General features: G+C 46.1%; 1 protein-coding gene across 5 annotated transcripts in view; it reads left to right on the top strand.

Annotated features, from left to right (window-relative positions):
* LOC123996876 (E3 ubiquitin ligase TRAF3IP2-like) overlaps nt 1–21,088 on the top strand; it is a 76,087-nt gene that overhangs the window by 27,949 nt on the left and 27,050 nt on the right. Inside the window, exons 3-6 of one of the 5 annotated variants that reach the window (XM_046300678.1) lie at nt 5,012–5,640; nt 12,957–12,993; nt 13,110–13,165; nt 19,713–19,810. In XM_046300678.1, coding sequence (XP_046156634.1) covers nt 5,012–5,640; nt 12,957–12,993; nt 13,110–13,165; nt 19,713–19,810 — 820 coding nt within the window. The other 4 variants (XM_046300677.1, XM_046300680.1, XM_046300681.1 and 1 more) reach the window with 4 other exon arrangements.

The raw sequence follows: 21,088 nt of genomic DNA, 5'->3' as shown, positions 1-21,088 counted from the left end.
AATACTGTAAAAATATGGCAAAGCATGTCACTTTTGTTCCTGAATACAAAGTGTTAGTTTTGGGGCAAATCCAATACAACACATTGCTAAGTACCACTCTCCATATTTTGAAGCACAGTGGTGGCTGCATCATGTTATGGGTATGTTTGTAATGGTTAAGGAGTGGAGTTTTTCAGGATAGAAACGGAATGGAGCTACACACAGGCAATCTCCACTGAAGTTGCTTATCGATAAGACAGTGAATTTTCAAGTTACAGTTGACTTAAATCTGCTTAAATCTATGGCAAGACCTTAAAATGGCTGTCTAGCAATGATCAGCAACCAATTAGACAGACTTTGAAGAATTTAGAAATTAATAATGGGCAAATGTTTCACAATCCAGGTGTGGAAAGCTCTTAGAGACTTTCCCAGAAAGACTCACAGCTGTATTCGCTGCCAAAAGTACTCTTTTTTTTCTTTCTTCCCAGGACATACCTCAGACAGGACACATATCCCAGGACATTCCTCAGACAGGACACATATCCCAGAACACACCTCAGACAGGACACACCTCAGACAGGACACATATCCCAGGACATTCCTCAGACAGGACACATATCTCAGGACATTCCTCAGACAGGACACATATCCCGGGACATTCCTCAGACAGGACACATATCCCGGGATATACCTCAGACAGGACACATATCCCAGGATATACTTCAGACAGGACACATATCCCAGGACATTCCTCAGACAGGACACATATCCCAGGACATTCCTCAGACAGGACACATATTCCAGGACATTCCTCAGACAGGACACATATCCCAGGACATTCCTCAGACAGGACACATATCCCAGGACATTCCTCAGACAGGACACATATCCCAGGATATACTTCAGACAGGACACATATCCCAGGACATTCCTCAGACAGGACACATATCCCAGGACATTCCTCAGACAGGACACATATCCCAGGATATACCTCAGACAGGACACATATCCCAGGACATTCCTCAGACAGGACACATATCCCAGGACATTCCTCAGACAGGACACATATCTCAGGACATTCCTCAGACAGGACACATATCCCGGGACATTCCTCAGACAGGACACATATCCCGGGATATACCTCAGACAGGACACATATCCCAGGATATACTTCAGACAGGACACATATCCCAGGACATTCCTCAGACAGGACACATATCCCAGGACATTCCTCAGACAGGACACATATCCCAGGACATTCCTCAGACAGGACACATATCCCAGGACATTCCTCAGACAGGACACATATCCCAGGACATTCCTCAGACAGGACACATATCCCAGGATATACTTCAGACAGGACACATATCCCAGGACATTCCTCAGACAGGACACATATCCCAGGACATTCCTCAGACAGGACACATATCCCAGGATATACTTCAGACAGGACACATATCCCAGGACATTCCTCAGACAGGACACATATCCCAGGACATTCCTCAGACAGGACACATATCCCAGGACATTCCTCAGACAGGACACATATCCCAGGACATACTTCAGACAGGACACATATCCCAGGACATTCCTCAGACAGGACACATATCCCAGGACATACTTTAGACAGAACACATCACAGAACACCTCAGACAAGGCAATAACAATAACAATAGCCTATGTTCATTTAACTCCGCCTTCTAGTGAGTTTATACAAACTGTTGTCTTCTACCATTCTACCAATAATTTGGTTGTTATTCCATTGATTACCTCCAGCCAGATGACCCCCCAGTGACCCAATGAACCTCATGAACCTTTCAAATGTCAGTCACAAATAAAACAGTTTTTTTTTACTCCTTTTACTCTCCAATTCCGTCCAATTGGTAGTTACAGTCTTGCCCCATCGCTACAACTCCCGTACGGACTCGGGAGAGGCAAAGGCCGATAGCTGTGCGTCCTCCAAAACACAACCGCACTGCTTCTTGACACATTGCCCATTTAACCCGGAAGCCAGCCACGCCAATGTGTCGGAGGAAACATCGTACACCTGGCGACCGTGTCAGCGTGCACTGCGCCCTGCCTGTCACAGGAATCGCTAGTGCGCGATAGGACAAAGGACATCCCTGTGACAAAGCCTGGACTCGAACCCAGAATCTCTAGTGGCACAGCTAGCGCTGCGATGCAGTGTCTTAGACCGCTGGGCCACTCGGGTGATTCTAACAGAATCTCTAGTGGCACAGCTAGCGCTGCGATGCAGTGTCTTAGACCGCTGGGCCACTCGGGTGATTCTAACAGAATCTCTAGTGGCACAGCTAGCGCTGCGATGCAGTGTCTTAGACCGCTGGGCCACTCGGGTGATTCTAACAGAATCTCTAGTGGCACAGCTAGCGCTGCGATGCAGTGTCTTAGACCACTGGGCCACTCGGGTGATTCTAACAGAATCTCTAGTGGCACAGCTAGCGCTGCAGTGTCTTAGACCGCTGGGCCACTCGGGTGATTCTAACAGAATCTCTAGTGGCACAGCTAGCGCTGCAGTGTCTTAGACCGCTGGGCCACTCGGGTGATTCTAACAGAATCTCTAGTGGCACAGCTAGCGCTGCGATGCAGTGTCTTAGACCACTGGGCCACTCGGGTGATTCTAACAGAATCTCTAGTGGCACAGCTAGCGCTGCGATGCAGTGTCTTAGACCACTGGGCCACTCGGGTGATTCTAACAGAATCTCTAGTGGCACAGCTAGCGCTGCGATGCAGTGTCTTAGACCACTGGGCCACTCGGGTGATTCTAACAGAATCTCTAGTGGCACAGCTAGCGCTGCGATGCAGTGTCTTAGACCGCTGGGCCACTCGGGTGATTCTAACAGAATCTCTAGTGGCACAGCTAGCGCTGCGATGCAGTGTCTTAGACCGCTGGGCCACTCGGGTGATTCTAACAGAATCTCTAGTGGCACAGCTAGCGCTGCGATGCAGTGTCTTAGACCACTGGGCCACTCGGGTGATTCTAACAGAATCTCTAGTGGCACAGCTAGCGCTGCGATGCAGTGTCTTAGATCACTGGGCCACTCGGGTGATTCTAACAGAATCTCTAGTGGCACAGCTAGCGCTGCAGTGTCTTAGACCGCTGGGCCACTCGGGTGATTCTAACAGAATCTCTAGTGGCACAGCTAGCGCTGCGATGCAGTGTCTTAGACCGCTGGGCCACTCGGGTGATTCTAACAGAATCTCTAGTGGCACAGCTAGCGCTGCGATGCAGTGTCTTAGACCGCTGGGCCACTCGGGTGATTCTAACAGAATCTCTAGTGGCACAGCTAGCGCTGCGATGCAGTGTCTTAGACCACTGGGCCACTCGGGTGATTCTAACAGAATCTCTAGTGGCACAGCTAGCGCTGCGATGCAGTGTCTTAGATCACTGGGCCACTCGGGTGATTCTAACAGAATCTCTAGTGGCACAGCTAGCGCTGCAGTGTCTTAGACCGCTGGGCCAATCAGGGGTGATTCTAACAGAATCTCTAGTGGCACAGCTAGCGCTGCAGTGTCTTAGACCGCTGGGCCACTCGGGTGATTCTAACAGAATCTCTAGTGGCACAGCTAGCGCTGCAGTGTCTTAGACCGCTGGGCCACTCGGGTGATTCTAACAGAATCTCTAGTGGCACAGCTAGCGCTGCGATGCAGTGTCTTAGACCGCTGGGCCACTCGGGTGATTCTAACATGTATTGACTCAGGGGGTTACTTTGACAGAGTACTTTGTGTAGATCGTTGATAAAAAAAATTACAATCTATTTTAATCCCACTTTGTAACACAACAAAAAGTGGAATAAATCAAAGGGTGTGAATACTTTCTGAAGTACATGATGTAACTGAAGTCTGTCTTCTGTCCCAGGTCTAACCCTAACCTCTGTCCCCTAACTGACCTCTGTCCCCTAACTGTCTTCTGTCCCAGGTCTAACCCTAACCTCTGTCCCCTAACTGTCTTCTGTCCCAGGTCTAACCCTAACCTCTGTCCCCTAACTGACCTCTGTCCCAGGTCTAACCCTAACCTCTGTCCCCTAACTGTCTTCTGTCCCAGGTCTAACCCTAACCTCTGTCCCCTAACTGACCTCTGTCCCAGGTCTAACCCTAACCTCTGTCCCCTAACTGACCTCTGTCCCAGGTCTAACCCTAACCTCTGTCCCCTAACTGTCTTCTGTCCCAGGTCTAACCCTAACCTCTGTCCCCTAACTGACCTCTGTCCCAGGTCTAACCCTAACCTCTGTCCCCTAACTGACCTCTGTCCCAGGTCTAACCCTAACCTCTGTCCCCTAACTGTCTTCTGTCCCAGGTCTAACCCTAACCTCTGTCCCCTAACTGTCTTCTGTCCCAGGTCTAACCCTATCCTCTGTCCCCTAACTGTCTTCTGTCCCAGGTCTAACCCTAACCTCTGTCCCCTAACTGACCTCTGTCCCAGGTCTAACCCTAACCTCTGTCCCCTAACTGACCTCTGTCCCAGGTCTAACCCTAACCTCTGTCCCCTAACTGACCTCTGTCCCAGGTCTAACCCTAACCTCTGTCCCCTAACTGACCTCTGTCCCAGGTCTAACCCTAACCTCTGTCCCCTAACTGACCTCTGTCCCAGGTCTAACCCTAACCTCTGTCCCCTAACTGACCTCTGTCCCAGGTCTAACCCTAACCTCTGTCCCCTAACTGTCTTCTGTCCCAGGTCTAACCCTAACCTCTGTCCCCTAACTGACCTCTGTCCCAGGTCTAACCCTAACCTCTGTCCCCTAACTGACCTCTGTCCCAGGTCTAACCCTAACCTCTGTCCCCTAACTGACCTCTGTCCCAGGTCTAACCCTAACCTCTGTCCCCTAACTGACCTCTGTCCCAGGTCTAACCCTAACCTCTGTCCCCTAACTGACCTCTGTCCCAGGTCTAACCCTAACCTCTGTCCCCTAACTGACCTCTGTCCCAGGTCTAACCCTAACCTCTGTCCCCTAACTGACCTCTGTCCCAGGTCTAACCCTAACCTCTGTCCCCTAACTGACCTCTGTCCCAGTAGGCGTGTCCCCCAGCTTATCTGCTGCCATAGAGAGTTCCAGAACACTCCAGAGGAGGACGACGAAACCTCTACCCCCTGCCCTGATCTCCCCCCTGACCTCCACTCTGACCTCCGCCCTGACCTCCACCCCGACCTCCAACGTGACGAACCCAGCTCCATGGCTGGCTCTGCCCTCAGCAGTCGGAGGGCGGGGCCCAGCTACACGCCGTATCAGCCTCCTGTAGGCCTCCCAGTCGGGTACAGCCAGCCTACCCCGTTCCCCAGCCAGGCTGATGGCTCCTGGCTTCACCCCAGCTACACCAGTGCCTGGTCTGGTCCTGGACCTGCTTACCCCAGCAGCCTGCCCTCCTGCCTCACCCCTCCGAACTACCCCAGCTACCCAGGGGAGAGCTGCAACTCCCGGGGAAGGTCCCTGTCCCTCACCCCCCTGCCGGGCCGTGACAGCCCTAGTATGACCAGCCTGGAGCAGCCCCACTCCCTTCACTCCAACCCCCTCTCAGCAGGCTTCTACCACCACTCTCTGACTCCATACACCTGCTGTGCCCAGTGCCCTGTGGAGGGCTTCAACATGGGCCCCTACCACAGCCCCCGGCCCATCGCTGGTTACCACCTACCCTCCAGGCCCATGTGTGAGTAACGCTAGCTAACAAACTTTTGTACATCGCACTGTTCCGTACGATTGACCTTATTTTAGTGTCCAAAAAAGGTAATGCGTCTCTGCATGACTGAAGAAGGCAATGAGCTCCGTTGGGTCTTTAGGAAAATGGCGGGTGGGGAATCAAAACCTATTGCGCGATAGTGAAAGGGTGGGGAAACTGCTTTTATCACCCGATCTGTCCAACTTATCACCTCTAAAATGTAAATAAAACACTATAAAGGGTTTATATAATGTGTCATTACATACCTATTTGAAAGTGTGTGTCGAATTTGAATCTGTTTTTTAGTGTGGTGCTAATGTTAACAGCGGCTGTCGTGGCTTTTTTACATCATCAGAGGGGTCCATTTAATGTACATCGTCAGAGGGGTCTGTTTAATGTACATCGTCAGAGGGGTCCGTTTAATGTACATCATCAGAGGGGTCTGTTTAATGTACATCGTCAGAGGGGTCCGTTTAATGTACATCGTCAGAGGGGTCCGTTTAATGTACATCATCAGAGGGGTCCGTTTAATGTACATCGTCAGAGGGGTCCGTTTAATGTACATCATCAGAGGGGTCTGTTTAATGTACATCATCAGAGGGGTCCGTTTAATGTACATCATCAGAGGGGTCCGTTTAATGTACATCGTCAGAGGGGTCCGTTTAATGTACATCGTCAGAGGGGTCCGTTTAATGTACATCATCAGAGGGGTCCGTTTAATGTACATCGTCAGAGGGGTCCGTTTAATGTACATCATCAGAGGGGTCCGTTTAATGTACATCGTCAGAGGGGTCCGTTTAATGTACATCGTCAGAGGGGTCCGTTTAATGTACATCATCAGAGGGGTCCGTTTAATGTACATCGTCAGAGGGGTCCGTTTAATGTACATCATCAGAGGGGTCTGTTTAATGTACATCATCAGAGGGGTCCGTTTAATGTACATCATCAGAGGGGTCTGTTTAATGTACATCGTCAGAGGGGTCCGTTTAATGTACATCGTCAGAGGGGTCCGTTTAATGTACATCATCAGAGGGGTCCGTTTAATGTACATCGTCAGAGGGGTCCGTTTAATGTACATCATCAGAGGGGTCTGTTTAATGTACATCATCAGAGGGGTCCGTTTAATGTACATCATCAGAGGGGTCCGTTTAATGTACATCATCAGAGGGGTCCATTTAATGTACATCGTCAGAGGGGTCCGTTTAATGTACATCGTCAGAGGGGTCCGTTTAATGTACATCGTCAGAGGGGTCCGTTTAATGTACATCATCAGAGGGGTCCGTTTAATGTACATCGTCAGAGGGGTCCGTTTAATGTACATCATCAGAGGGGTCCATTTAATGTACATCGTCAGAGGGGTCCGTTTAATGTACATCGTCAGAGGGGTCCGTTTAATGTACATCGTCAGAGGGGTCCGTTTAATGTACATCGTCAGAGGGGTCCGTTTAATGTACATCATCAGAGGGGTCTGTTTAATGTACATCATCAGAGGGGTCCGTTTAATGTACATCATCAGAGGGGTCTGTTTAATGTACATCGTCAGAGGGGTCCGTTTAATGTACATCGTCAGAGGGGTCCGTTTAATGTACATCGTCAGAGGGGTCCGTTTAATGTACATCGTCAGAGGGGTCCGTTTAATGTACATCGTCAGAGGGGTCCGTTTAATGTACATCATCAGAGGGGTCCGTTTAATGTACATCGTCAGAGGGGTCCGTTTAATGTACATCATCAGAGGGGTCCGTTTAATGTACATCATCAGAGGGGTCCGTTTAATGTACATCATCAGAGGGGTCCGTTTAATGTACATCATCAGAGGGGTCCATTTAATGTACATCATCAGAGGGGTCCGTTTAATGTACATCATCAGAGGGGTCCATTTAATGTACATCGTCAGAGGGGTCCATTTAATGTACATCGTCAGAGGGGTCCATTTAATGTACATCGTCAGAGGGGTCCGTTTAATGTACATCATCAGAGGGGTCCGTTTAATGTACATCGTCAGAGGGGTCCGTTTAATGTACATCATCAGAGGGGTCTGTTTAATGTACATCATCAGAGGGGTCTGTTTAATGTACATCATCAGAGGGGTCCATTTAATGTACATCATCAGAGGGGTCCATTTAATGTACATCATCATTTACATTACATTTACATTTAAGTCATTTAGCAGACGCTCTTATCCAGAGCGACTTACAAATTGGTGCATTCACCTTATGACATCCAGTGGAACAGTCACTTTACAATAGTGCATCTAAATCTTAAAGGGGGGGGTGAGAAGGATTACTTATCCTATCCTAGGTATTCCTTAAAGAGGTGGGGTTTCAGGTGTCTCCGGAAGGTGGTGATTGACTCCGCTGTCCTGGCGTCGTGAGGGAGTTTGTTCCACCATTGGGGGGCCAGAGCAGCGAACAGTTTTGACTGGGCTGAGCGGGAACTGTACTTCCTCAGTGGTAGGGAGGCGAGCAGGCCAGAGGTGGATGAACGCAGTGCCCTTGTTTGGGTGTAGGGCCTGATCAGGGCCTGGAGGTACTGAGGTGCCGTTCCCCTCACAGCTCCGTAGGCAAGCACCATGGTCTTGTAGCGGATGCCAGCTTCAACTGGAAGCCAGTGGAGAGAGCGGAGGAGCGGGGTGACGTGAGAGAACTTGGGAAGGTTGAACACCAGACGGGCTGCGGCGTTCTGGATGAGTTGTAGGGGTTTAATGGCACAGGCAGGGAGCCCAGCCAACAGCGAGTTGCAGTAATCCAGACGGGAGATGACAAGTGCCTGGATTAGGACCTGCGCCGCTTCCTGTGTGAGGCAGGGTCGTACTCTGCGGATGTTGTAGAGCATGAACCTACAGGAACGGGCCACCGCCTTGATGTTAGTTGAGAACTACAGGGTGTTGTCCAGGATCACACCAAGGTTCTTAGCGCTCTGGGAGGAGGACACAATGGAGTTGTCAACCGTGATGGCGAGATCATGGAACGGGCAGTCCTTCCCCGGGAGGAAGAGCAGCTCCGTCTTGCCGAGGTTCAGCTTGAGGTGGTGATCCGTCATCCACACTGATATGTCTGCCAGACATGCAGAGATGCGATTCGCCACCTGGTCATCAGAAGGGGGAAAGGAGTAGATTAATTGTGTGTCGTCTGCATAGCAATGATAGGAGAGACCATGTGAGGTTATGACAGAGCCAAGTGACTTGGTGTATAGCGAGAATAGGAGAGGGCCTAGAACAGAGCCCTGGGGGACACCAGTGGTGAGAGCGCGTGGTGAGGAGACAGATTCTCGCCACGCCACCTGGTAGGAGCGACCTGTCAGGTAGGACGCAATCCAAGCATGGGCCGCGCCGGAGATGCCCAACTCGGAGAGGGTGGAGAGGAGGATCTGATGGTTCACAGTATCGAAGGCAGCCGATAGGTCTAGAAGGATGAGAGCAGAGGAGAGAGAGTTAGCTTTAGCAGTGCGGAGCGCCTCCGTGATACAGAGAAGAGCAGTCTCAGTTGAATGACTAGTCTTGAAACCTGACTGATTTGGATCAAGAAGGTCATTCTGAGAGAGATAGCGGGAGAGCTGGCCAAGGACGGCACGTTCAAGAGTTTTGGAGAGAAAAGAAAGAAGGGATACTGGTCTGTAGTTGTTGACATCGGAGGGATCGAGTGTAGGTTTTTTCAGAAGGGGTGCAACTTTCGCTCTCAGTTCATAGTGAATGATGACAGGCCCTACTGCCTGTAAACACACAGTCCAGTTCATAGTGAATGATGACAGGCCCTACTTCCTGTAAACACACAGTCCAGTTCATAGTGAATGATGACAGGCCCTACTGCCTGTAAACACACAGTCCAGTGCAAAGTGAATTGTTTGTGTCTTCACTATCATTAACTGAAGACTTATAGTTTTTATCAAAGATTCTCTGTAATTAGCATTTCGTGATTTACTAATCAGGCAAATGTAATTAACTAGGAAGTCGGGGCACCAAGGAAAATATTCAGATTTCAAAGTTATAATTTTCCTAATATAACTTTTCAGATATTTTAATATCTGGTCAATTAGTCTTCTAATTCTTTATTTTACCTCACGTTAGTCTATTTCCAAACGTCGTAAATTGTTGGTTATCTGCATGAACCCAGTCTTCACTATGAGTCATCCATACATCAATTGTCTTAAATAATTTATTTACAAACTAAGTAATTCACAGAAATGTATAAACTAACAGTAGATAGTTACAAGGAAATGATAACGGAGTTTCCTTAGTGGGCTGAACCAGCATCGCGGCTTGGTGTACAGAAGGGAAGTGGGGGTCGACTGAGATAAGACAACATACAGTTGATAATTATAACAATTGAAATGCTAATCCTTTGCACATGAACACTCACTCATTCGGGAATAATTGCAATCAATATATATATTTACGCTCAGTGTGTCATCGGGATCTCTGTTGAAAAGTTTGTTTCTGTTGGAGAGTCTGTCCGTCCTCTCGCTCTCTCTGTCGTTACATCATTACATAGCATCCCATAATTTCACAAATAGTTTATTCTTTCCTCATTCATCCTGTACAACAATTAGATGTAAAGCCTCATATCTGAGGCTATTGTATAAACAGCATTATGGTAACGTGGCTGTATTGCCTCCCATGAGTTTCACAAAATGGTACCAAACGGACCCGGTCGTAGCTGGATTCTTCACCGATCTTTTTTACCTTCTCCAGAACATAAATGTCGTTCGGTTCTCCAGTTCCATGAGGTGGAAGAAATTCCTTTGTTCTCTATGAAAATTCACTCTCTCTCTATACTGTGGCCATGAGGAGATAATCTCCTCCAGAAATGTATGACCTCTCTATGACCAGAGCAGCCTGGGTGTAGGAGACAGGGGGGTAGGGAGTGTTTGTGACCTCTAACCTCTATTTAAACCCTTCATCACCGTAGGAAGGGTGTTTGTGACGTATGAAGCCGACAGCGATAAACAGGGGGGTAGGAAGATGGTGCATAGAAAAGGGCTGGTGCAGAGGGAGGGGTGCTCGCTGTACCCAAAGAAGGAAACGTCATGACAGAATTATGGCTTGCCCTACTGACTGAAAACACACAGTCCAGTTCAATGTGAATGATGGCAGGCCCTACTGCCTGTAAACACAGTCCAGTTCAAAGTGAATGATGGCAGGCCTGTTTGGCAAATGGCTTGTTTGAATAAAGGCCTACTGTAGCTCTGATTGGCTATAGCGCCCCGGTCTGCGTAGACTTTTTATAGGGTTTTATTTACTTCAGTGTCTATTAATTGTCCAAACGCACAGCCGCTTTCCCTCTATATTGCTATAGAATGCACACACTTTCTAGTAGGCTTAAATTGAAGATCTGGCAAATAGGAGTGGCAACATCTTACGCTATTTATCCTCAGTAATTTTACATCCATGTTGTCAGACCCTGGTGTTGATAGACAACAATAAAAAAAATCTCACTTTATGGCATTCAAAATTACAGTTCTTGTCTTTCATAATTTGGCCAGCGTTTGTTGCTGGCATGTCATGCCTAAATTTACCAATGTAAAAAATCATTAAAGTAGTTGGCAATATCAGTCTGTTTTGATGGAGCTGAGTTTGCTATCATTCTTTGTAATTTATCTTTGTTTCATAGTGTAGTTTCTTCTTTTTATTCATTATCGTCACATGATTTCTCAATTTGCAGTACGTTTGCCAATCGGTTGTGCAGCCAGACTTATTTTCCATTCCTTTTGCCTCATCCCTCTCAACCATACCATTTTTCAATTCCACTGGGATTGAACAGTTTTTAGTCATTTTCGTAATGGGTGCGTGCTTATGTCAAGTGCAACGTCTATTTGCTCCTCATTACACACCACGGACCAACAAATATTCTAAATATCAACAACATAGGAATCACTACAAACTTATTGTATGACCTCTTATACACTATATTAGGCCCAGCCTTTGAAACGTTGGTTTTCCTAGATATGGCTACTATATTGTGATCACTACATCCTATGGATTTGGATACTGTTTTAAAGCACATTTCTGCAGCATCAGTACAGATGTGATCAATACTTATTGATGATTCCATTCCTGTGCTGTTTGTATCTACCCTGGTAGGTTGACTGATATCCTGAACAAGGTTGCAGGCACTGGTGACAGTTTGAAGTTTTCTCTTGAGTGGGCAGCTTAATGAAAGCCAGTCAATATTTAAATCACCCAGAAAATGTACCTCTGTTGATACTACATACATTATCAAGCATTTCACAATTTAAAAAAAAACATTTCACACATTTAACATCCGGCACTAAAATGATTCCAAGCTATTTAACATCAGGAGTCTGCTTGATTCACTCCTCTTTGATCATAATGTTGAGTGACTCTAACATTAGCAATTTTCTGGAGGAAAAACAAATCACAGAGGTCTTCTTGATATTCAATGTCAAGCATGAGTTATTAAGCTATTCTACAATTCAAACCATATGTTGTGTTAACACATCAGTAACGGCAAGGCATGTTTTTCCTGCCGCATAAACTACAGTGTGGTCAGCATACAGCTGAACACTAGCCCCTGCACTTACCTCAGGAAGATAATTTATGTATGAACTAAAAAGAAGTGAAACTAGAACCGATCCTTGTGGGACACCCATTCTGTTTTTCTGAGCTGTATACGTGTTATTGATCACTACACTTTGTTCCCTGTTCTTGAGATATGATTCAAACCATCTAAGTGCTTTTTTAGGAAATTTTAACCTGGAGTGTTGAGACCAGGATGCGGTGTCAAAAGCTTTGCTTAAATTGAGAAAAATAGCTCCAACCACATTGCCTTTGTCCAACGTTCAAAACCATCTATCAGAAAACTGTTTTCTTTGTCTGTTGAGTCTCCCGAGTGGTGCAGAGTCTGCATCTCAGTCCAGGCGGCGTCACTGCAGTCCCTGGTTTGAATCCAGGCTGCATAACATCATCTGGCTGTGATTGGGAGTCCCATAGGGCGATGCACAATTGGCCCAGCGTCGTCTGGGTTTGGCCGGTGTAGGCCGTCATTGTAAATAAGAATTGGTTCTTAACTGACTTGCCAGGTTAAATAAAACATGTAGTGTTTATGTCTAAAGCCGAATTGCTCTGAATACAGGAATTGATTCTACAAGTAGGCCATTAATTGCTCTGTTAAAGCTGTCTCCATTACTTTTGATAGAACTGGGAAAATGCTAATCGGCCTGTAGTTACATGCCTGGTCAACTTCACCCCATTTTAAAATGGGTGTTACCAGTGCCTTTATCCACCCCTCTGGAAACTGTGTAGTACTTATTGACAGATTTATCAGGTCTCTCTCTCTCTCTCTCTCTCTCAGATAACTACAGACTGCCAGGTGCAGGCGACGTGCAAAGGTAAGCTAGCGAGCATATGATCTGCATTACCAAGAGCAAAGGTCTCAGAAATCCCTTTTTGCAAAGAGATGAACTTTGTTTCTGAAATTGTAACTCATGTTGGATCTTCTTTCTAGTGGCCACATGAGTCCCCATCCTAACCCCTGCAGTGCCCCCCTCTCTGTGGAACAAAGTAAGTACATGAGTCCCCATCCTAACCCCTGCAGTGCCCCCCTCTCTGTGGAACAAAGTAAGTACATGAGTCCCCATCCTAACCCCTGCAGTGCCCCCTCTCTGTGGAACAAAGTAAGTACATGAGTCCCCATCCTAACCCCTGCAGTGCCCCGCTCTCTGTGGAACAAAGTAAGTACATGAGTCCCCATCCTAACCCCTGCAGTGCCCCGCTCTCTGTGGAACAAAGTAAGTACATGAGTCCCCATCCTAACCCCTGCAGTGCCCCGCTCTCTGTGGAACAAAGTAAGTACATGAGTCCCCATCCTAACCCTGCAGTGCCCCCCTCTCTGTGGAACAAAGTAAGTACATGAGTCCCCATCCTAACCCTGCAGTGCCCCCCTCTCTGTGGAACAAAGTAAGTACATGAGTCCCCATCCTAACCCCTGCAGTGCCCCGCTCTCTGTGGAACAAAGTAAGTACATGAGTCCCCATACTACATCCTGCAGTGCCCCCCTCTCTGTGGAACAAAGTAAGTACATGAGTCCCCATACTACACCCTGCAGTGGTAGTGTAGTAGCAGTAGTGGTAGTGAAGTAGTGTTTGTGTATTAGTGGTAGTGTAGTAGTGGTAGTGTAATAGCTGTAGAGAGGTAGTGGTAGTGTAGTAAGGTAGTAGTAGTGTATTATTTGTAGTGGTAGTGTAGTAGTGTACTGAAGTAGTGGTAGTGTAGTGGTAATGGGGTATTGTAGTTGTGGTAGTGTGGGGATTTAGTAGTGGTAGTGTGGTGGTATGGTAGTGGTTGTGTAGTAGTAGAGAAGTAGTATTAGTGGTAGTGAAGTAGTTTGGTAGTGTAGTAGTAGAGAAGTAGTGTGGTAGTGGTATCTTAGTAATAGAGAAGTAGTGTGGTATTTTTGTAAGATAAGTAGTGTAGTTGTGGTAGGGGTAGTGTGGAAGTGGTAGTGTAGTAGTAGTGTAGTAGTAGAGAAGTTGTGTGGTAGTGTAGTAGTAGAGATGTAGTGTAGTAGTAGTGTGGTAGTGGTATTTTAGTAATAGAGAAGTAGTGTGGTATTTTTGTAAGATAAGTAGTGTAGTTGTGGAAGTGGTAGTGTAATAGTAGAGAAGTTGTGTGGTAGTGTAGTGGTAGTGTAGTAGTAGCGAAGTAGTGTGGTAGTGTAGTAGTAGAGAAGTTGTGTGGTAGTGTAGTAGTAGAGAAGTAGTGTAGTAGTAGTGTGGTAGTGTACTAGTAGTGTGGTAGTGTAGTAGGAGAGAAGTAGTGTGGTGGTGTAGTAGTAGATAAGTAGTGTAGTAGAGAAGTAGTGTGGTAGTGTAGTAGTAGAGAAGTTGTGTGGTAGTGTAGTAGTAGAGGTTGTGCGGTAGTGTAGTAGTAGAGAAGTAGTGGTAGTGTAGTAGTAGCGAAGTAGTGTGGTAGTGTAGTAGTAGAGAAGTAGTGTAGTTGGGGTAGTGTGGTAGTGGTAGTTGTAGTAGTATGGTAGGAGTAGTGTAGTAGTGCGGTAGTGGTACTGGGGTAATAGTAGTGTAGTAGTGTAGTAGTGTGGTAGGAGTAGTGGTACTGGAGTAATAGTAGTGTGGATGTGGTAGTGATGGTAGTTGTAAAGTAGGGGTAGTGTAGTAGTCTGGTAGGAGTAGTGGTACTGGAATAATAGTAGTAGAGAAGTAGTGGTAGTGTAGTAGTAGTGTGGTAGTGTAGTAGTAGAGAAGTTGTGTGGTAGTGTAGTAGTAGAGAAGTAGTGTAGTAGTAGTGTGGTAGTGTAGTAGTAGAGAAGTAGTGTGGTAGTGTAGTAGTAGAGAAGTAGTGTAGTAGTGGTAGTGTAGTAGTAGTAGTAGATAAGTCGTGTAGTAGAGAAGTTGTGTGGTAGTGTAGTAGTAGAGAAGTAGTGTAGTAGTGGTAGTGTAGTAGTAGAGAAGTAGTGTAGTAGTGTAGTAGTAGAGAAGTTGTGTGGTAGTGAAGTAGTGGTAGTGTAGTAGTAGAGAAGTAGTGTGGTAGTCTAGTAGTAGCGAAGTATTGTAGTAGTAGAGAAGTAGTGTGTTAGTGTAGTAGTAGAGAAGTAGTGTGGTAGTGTAGTAGTAGTGTAGTAGTAGAGAAGTAGTGTGTTAGTGTAGTAGTAGAGAAGTAGTGTGTTAGTGTAGTAGTAGAGAAGTAGTGTGGTAGTGTAGTAGTAGCGAAGTAGTGTAGTAGTAGAGAAGTAGTGTGGTAGTGTAGTAGTAGAGAAGTCGTGTAGTTGTGGTAGGGGTAGTAGTAGTGTAGTAGTAGAGAAGTTGTGTGTTAGTGTAGTAGTAGAGAAGTTGTGTGTTAGTGTAGTAGTAGAGAAGTTGTGTGTTAGTGTAGTAGTAGAGAAGTAGTGGTAGTGTAGTAGTAGAGAAGTAGTGTTGTAGTAGAGATGTATTGGTAGTGTAGTAGTAGCGAAGTAGTGTGGTAGTGTAGTAGTAGAGAAGTAGTGGTAGTGTAGTAGTAGAGAAGTAGTGGTAGTGTAGTAGTAGAGAAGTAGTGGTAGTGTAGTAGTAGAGAAGTAGTGGTAGTGTAGTAGTAGAGAAGTAGTGTGGTAGTGTAGTAGTAGAAAAGTAGTGTAGTAGTAGAGAAGTAGTGTAGTAGTAGAGAAGTAGTGTAGTAGTAGAGAAGTAGTGTGGTAGTGGTATTTGGTAATAGAGATGTAGTGTGGTATTTTTGTAATAGAGAAGTAGTGTAGTTGTGGCAGGGGTAGTGTGGTAGTGGTAGTTGTAGTAGTATGGTAGGAGTAGTGTAGTAGTGCGGTAGTGGTACTGGGGTAATAGTAGTGTAGTAGTGTGGTAGTTGTAAAGTAGGGGTAGTGTAGTAGTGTGGTAGGAGTAGTGGTACTGGAGTAATAGTAGTGTGGATGTGGTGGTAGTTGTAAAGTAGGGGTAGTGTAGTAGTGTGGTAGGAGTAGTGGTACTGGAGTAATAGTAGTGTGGATGTGTGGTTCTGGTAGTAAAGTAGGGGTAGTGTAGTAGTCTGGTAGGAGTAGTGGTACTGGAGTAATAGTAGTGTGGATGTGGTGGTAGTTGTAAAGTAGGGGTAGTGTAGTAGTGTGGTAGTGTGGTAGTAGTAGTGATAGTGTGGTAGTGATAGTGTGGTAGTGATAGTGTGGTGGTGTGGTAGTAGTAGTGATAATGTGGTAGTGATAGTAGTAGTGATAGTGTAGTAGTGATAGTGTGGTGGTGTGGTAGTAGTAGTGATAGTGTGGTAGTGATAGTAGTAGTGATAGTGTAGTAGTGATAGTGTGGTAGTGATAGTGTGGTGGTGTGGTAGTAGTAGTGATAGTGTGGTAGTGATAGTGTGGTGGTGTGATAGTAGTAGTGATAGTGTGGTAGTGATAGTGTGGTAGTGATAGTGTGGTAGTGTGTAGTAGTGATAGTGTAGTAGTGATAGTGTAGTAGTGATAGTGTAGTAGTGATAGTGTAGTAGTGATAGTGTAGTAGTGATAGTGTAGTAGTGATAGTGTAGTAGTGGTAGTGATAGTGTAGTAGTGGTAGTGTGGTGTAGTAGTAGTGATAGTAGTAGTGATAGTGGTAGTGGTAGTGTGGTGTAGTAGTAGTGATAGTGTGGTAGTGATAGTGTAGTAGTGGTAGTGTGGTGTAGTAGTAGTGATAGTGTGGTAGTGATAGTGTAGTAGTGGTAGTGTGGTGTAGTAGTAGTGATAGTGTGGTAGTGATAGTGGTAGTGGTAGTGTGGTGTAGTAGTAGTGATAGTGTGGTAGTGATAGTGTAGTAGTGGTAGTGTGGTGTAGTAGTAGTGATAGTGTGGTAGTGATAGTGTAGTAGTGGTAGTGTGGTGTAGTAGTAGTGATAGTGTGGTAGTGATAGTGTAGTAGTGGTAGTGTGGTGTAGTAGTAGTGGTAGTGTGGTGTAGTAGTAGTGATAGTGTGGTAGTGATAATGTAGTAGTGGTAGTGTGGTGTAGTAGTAGTGATAGTGTGGTAGTGATAGTGTAGTAGTGGTAGTGTGGTGTAGTAGTAGTGGTAGTGTGGTGTAGTAGTAGTGATAGTGTGGTAGTGATAGTGTAGTAGTGGTAGTGTGGTGTAGTAGTAGTGATAGTGTAGTAGTAGTAGTGATAGTGTGGTGGTGTAGTAGTAGTGATAGTGTGGTAGTGATAGTGTAGTAGTGGTAGTGTGGTGTAGTAGTAGTGGTAGTGTGGTGTAGTAGTAGTGATAGTGTGGTAGTGATAGTGTTGTAGTGGTAGTGTGGTGGTGTGGTAGTGATAGTGTGGTGGTGTAGTGGGGGTAGTAGTGGGGGTAGTAGTGATAGTGTGGTGGTGTGGTAGTGATAGTGTGGTGGTGTAGTGGGGGTAGTAGTGATAGTGTGGTGGTGTAGTGGGGGTAGTAGTGATAGTGTGGTGGTGTAGTGGGGGTAGTAGTGATAGTGTGGTGGTGTAGTGGGGGTAGTAGTGATAGTGTGGTGGTGTAGTGGGGGTAGTAGTGATAGTGTGGTGGTGTGTGGGGGTAGTAGTGATAGTGTGGTGGTGTAGTGGGGGTAGTGATAGTGTGGTGGTGTAGTGGGGGTAGTAGTGATAGTGTGGTGGTGTAGTGGGGGTAGTAGTGATAGTGTGGTGGTGTAGTGGGGGTAGTAGTGATAGTGTGGTGGTGTAGTGGGGGTAGTAGTGATAGTGTGGTGGTGTAGTGGGGGTAGTAGTGATAGTGTGGTGGTGTAGTGGGGGTAGTAGTGATAGTGTGCTGGTTCAGTAGTGATAGTAGTAGTGATAGTGTGATGGTATAGTAGTGGTAGTAGTGTGGTGGTGTGGTAGAGGTATATTGATGTGTGTGTTTATATATTTATAGTGATGTGTATAGTGATGTGTGTGCTAAAACCTTTCCCTCCCTGTGACCTCTAACCTCTATTTTAATCCTTCATCACAGTATAAGTGTTTGTAACCTCTTTAATCCCTCATCACCGCAGGAGAAGTGTTTGTGACCTCTAACCTCTTTAATCCCTCATCACCGTAGGAGAAGTGTTTGTGACCTCTAACCTCTTTAATCCCTCATCACCGTAGGAGAAGTGTTTGTGACCTCTAACCTCTTTAATCCCTCATCAACGTAGGTGAAGTGTTTGTGACCTCTTGACACGATCGTCGTTGTAATCATACTCAGACCAAAGTGCAGCATGGAATCGGTTCGACATCTTTTATTGATAGTCAAATGCACAAGAAACAAGGAAGAATAAACAATACGTGAAGCTCAAGCAGTGTTCACAGGCAACTACATAGAAACCAGATCCCACAAAATCCAGTGGGGAAATGGCTGCCTAAATATGATCCCCAATTAGAGAACGATGAACAGCTGCCTCTGATTGGGAACCAAACATAGAAACAAAACACCTCGATCGGAACACCCCCCCCCTAGTCATACCCTGACCTAACCAAAATAGAGAATTACAAGGCTCTCTATGGTCAGGGCGTGACAACTCTAACCTCTATTTAAACCCTTCATCACCATAGGAGAAGTGTTTGTGACCTCTAACCTCTATTTAAACCCTTTATCACCGTAGGATACATGTTTGTGACCTCTAACCTCTATGTAAACCCTTCATCCCCATAGGAGAAGTGTTTGTGACCTCTAACCTCTATTTAAACCCTTCATCACCATAGGAGAAGTGCTTGTGACCTCTAACCTCTATTTAAACCCTTCATCACCGTAGGAGAAGTGTTTGTGACCTCTAACCTCTATTTAAACCCTTCATCACCATAGGAGAAGTGTTTGTGACCTCTAACCTCTATTTAAACCCTTCATCACCGTAGGAAGGGTGTTTGTGACCTCTAACCTCTATTTAAACCCTTCATCACCGTAGGAAGGGTGTTTGTGACCTCTAACCTCTATTTAAACCCTTCATCACCGTAGGAAGGGTGTTTATGACCTCTAACCTCTATTTAAACCCTTCATCACCGTAGGAAGGGTGTTTGTGACCTCTAACCTCTATTTAAACCCTTCATCACCGTAGGAAGGGTGTTTGTGAACTCTAACCTCTATTTAAACCCTTCATCACTGTAGGAAGGGTGTTTGTGACCTCTAACCTCTATTTAAACCCTTCATCACCGTAGGAAGGGTGTTTGTGACCTCTAACCTCTATTTAAACCCTTCATCACCGTAGGAAGGGTGTTTGTGACCTCTAACCTCTATTTAAACCCTTCATCACCGTAGGAAGGGTGTTTGTGACCTCTAACCTCTATTTAAACCCTTCATCACCATAGGAAGGGTGTTAGTGACCTCTAACCTCTATTTAAACCCTTAATCACCGTAGGAAGGGTGTTTATGACCTCTAACCTCTATTTAAACCCTTCATCACCGTAGGAAGGGTGTTTGTGACCTCTAACCTCTATTTAAACCCTTCATCACCGTAGGAAGGGTGTTTGTGACCTCTAACCTCTATTTAAACCCTTCATCACCGTAGGAAGGGTGTTTATGACCTCTAACCTCTATTTAAACCCTTCATCACCGTAGGAAGGGTGTTTGTGACCTCTAACCTCTATTTAAACCCTTCATCACCGTAGGAAGGGTGTTAGTGACCTCTAACCTCTATTTAAACCCTTCATCACCGTAGGAAGGGTGTTTGTGACGTACGAAGCCGACAGCGATAAACACGTCAAACAGATCATCAACTTTGTGGCGTTGCTGAGACACAATGGCTTCGATACACACGTAAGAACACACACACACACACACACACACACACACACACACACACACACACACACACACACACACACACACACACACACACACACACACACACACACACACACACACACACACACACACACACACGTAGCACACACACACACACACACACACACACACACACACACACACACACACACACACACACACACACACACACACACACACACACACACACACACACACACACACACACACGTAAGCACACACACACACACACACACACACACACACACACACACACACACACACACACACACACACACACACACACACACACACACACACACACACACACACAACACACACACACACACACACACACGTAACACACACACACACACACACACACACACACACACACACACACACACACACACACACACACACACACACACACACACACACACACACACACACACACACACACACACACACACACACACACACACACACACACACACACACACACACGTAACACACACACACACACGTAAGCACACACACATAAGCACACACACACACACATAAGCACACACACACACACGTAAGCACATACACACACACATAAGCACATACACACACACATAAGCACACACACACACATGTAAGCACATACACACACACACACACGTTAGCACACACGTAAGCACGCACACATAAGCACACACACACACACGTAAGCACATACACACACACATAAGCACACACACACACACGTAAGCACATACACACACACACACGTTAGCACACACACACACACATAAGCACACACACACACAGACACACGTAAGGCTGGATTCTCCTAGTAGAGACAGTGGAATACCAATGAAGAGCTTTTACGTTTCGTAATTATAACTGACGGAACCCCTTTTATAGATACAGTTCTAGTCAAAAGTTTGGACACACCTACTCATTCTAGGGTTTTTCTTTATTTTTACTATTTTCTACATAGTGGAATAATAGTGAAGACATCACAACTATGAAATAACAGCTATGGAATCATGTAGTAACCAAAAAAGTGTTAAACAAATCAAAATAGCCTCCAGACTTGCACAGTGGTCACTAGAGTGCCACTAGAGATCCTGGTTCGAATCCAGGCTCTGCCGCAGCTGGCTGTGTTTCCTCCGACACATTGGTGCGGCTGGCTTCCGGGTTAAGTTGGGCGTTGTGTCAAGAAGCAGTGCCTCTTGGCTGGGTTGGGTTTCAGCTCTTGACCTTCGCCTCTCCTGAGTCCGT

Source organism: Oncorhynchus gorbuscha, linkage group LG15, assembly GCF_021184085.1.
Source record: "Oncorhynchus gorbuscha isolate QuinsamMale2020 ecotype Even-year linkage group LG15, OgorEven_v1.0, whole genome shotgun sequence".
Classification (NCBI taxonomy): domain Eukaryota; kingdom Metazoa; phylum Chordata; class Actinopteri; order Salmoniformes; family Salmonidae; genus Oncorhynchus; species Oncorhynchus gorbuscha.
The sequence above is the reverse complement of the archived record's forward strand: the minus strand, read 5'-3'. Positions and strand labels throughout refer to the sequence as shown.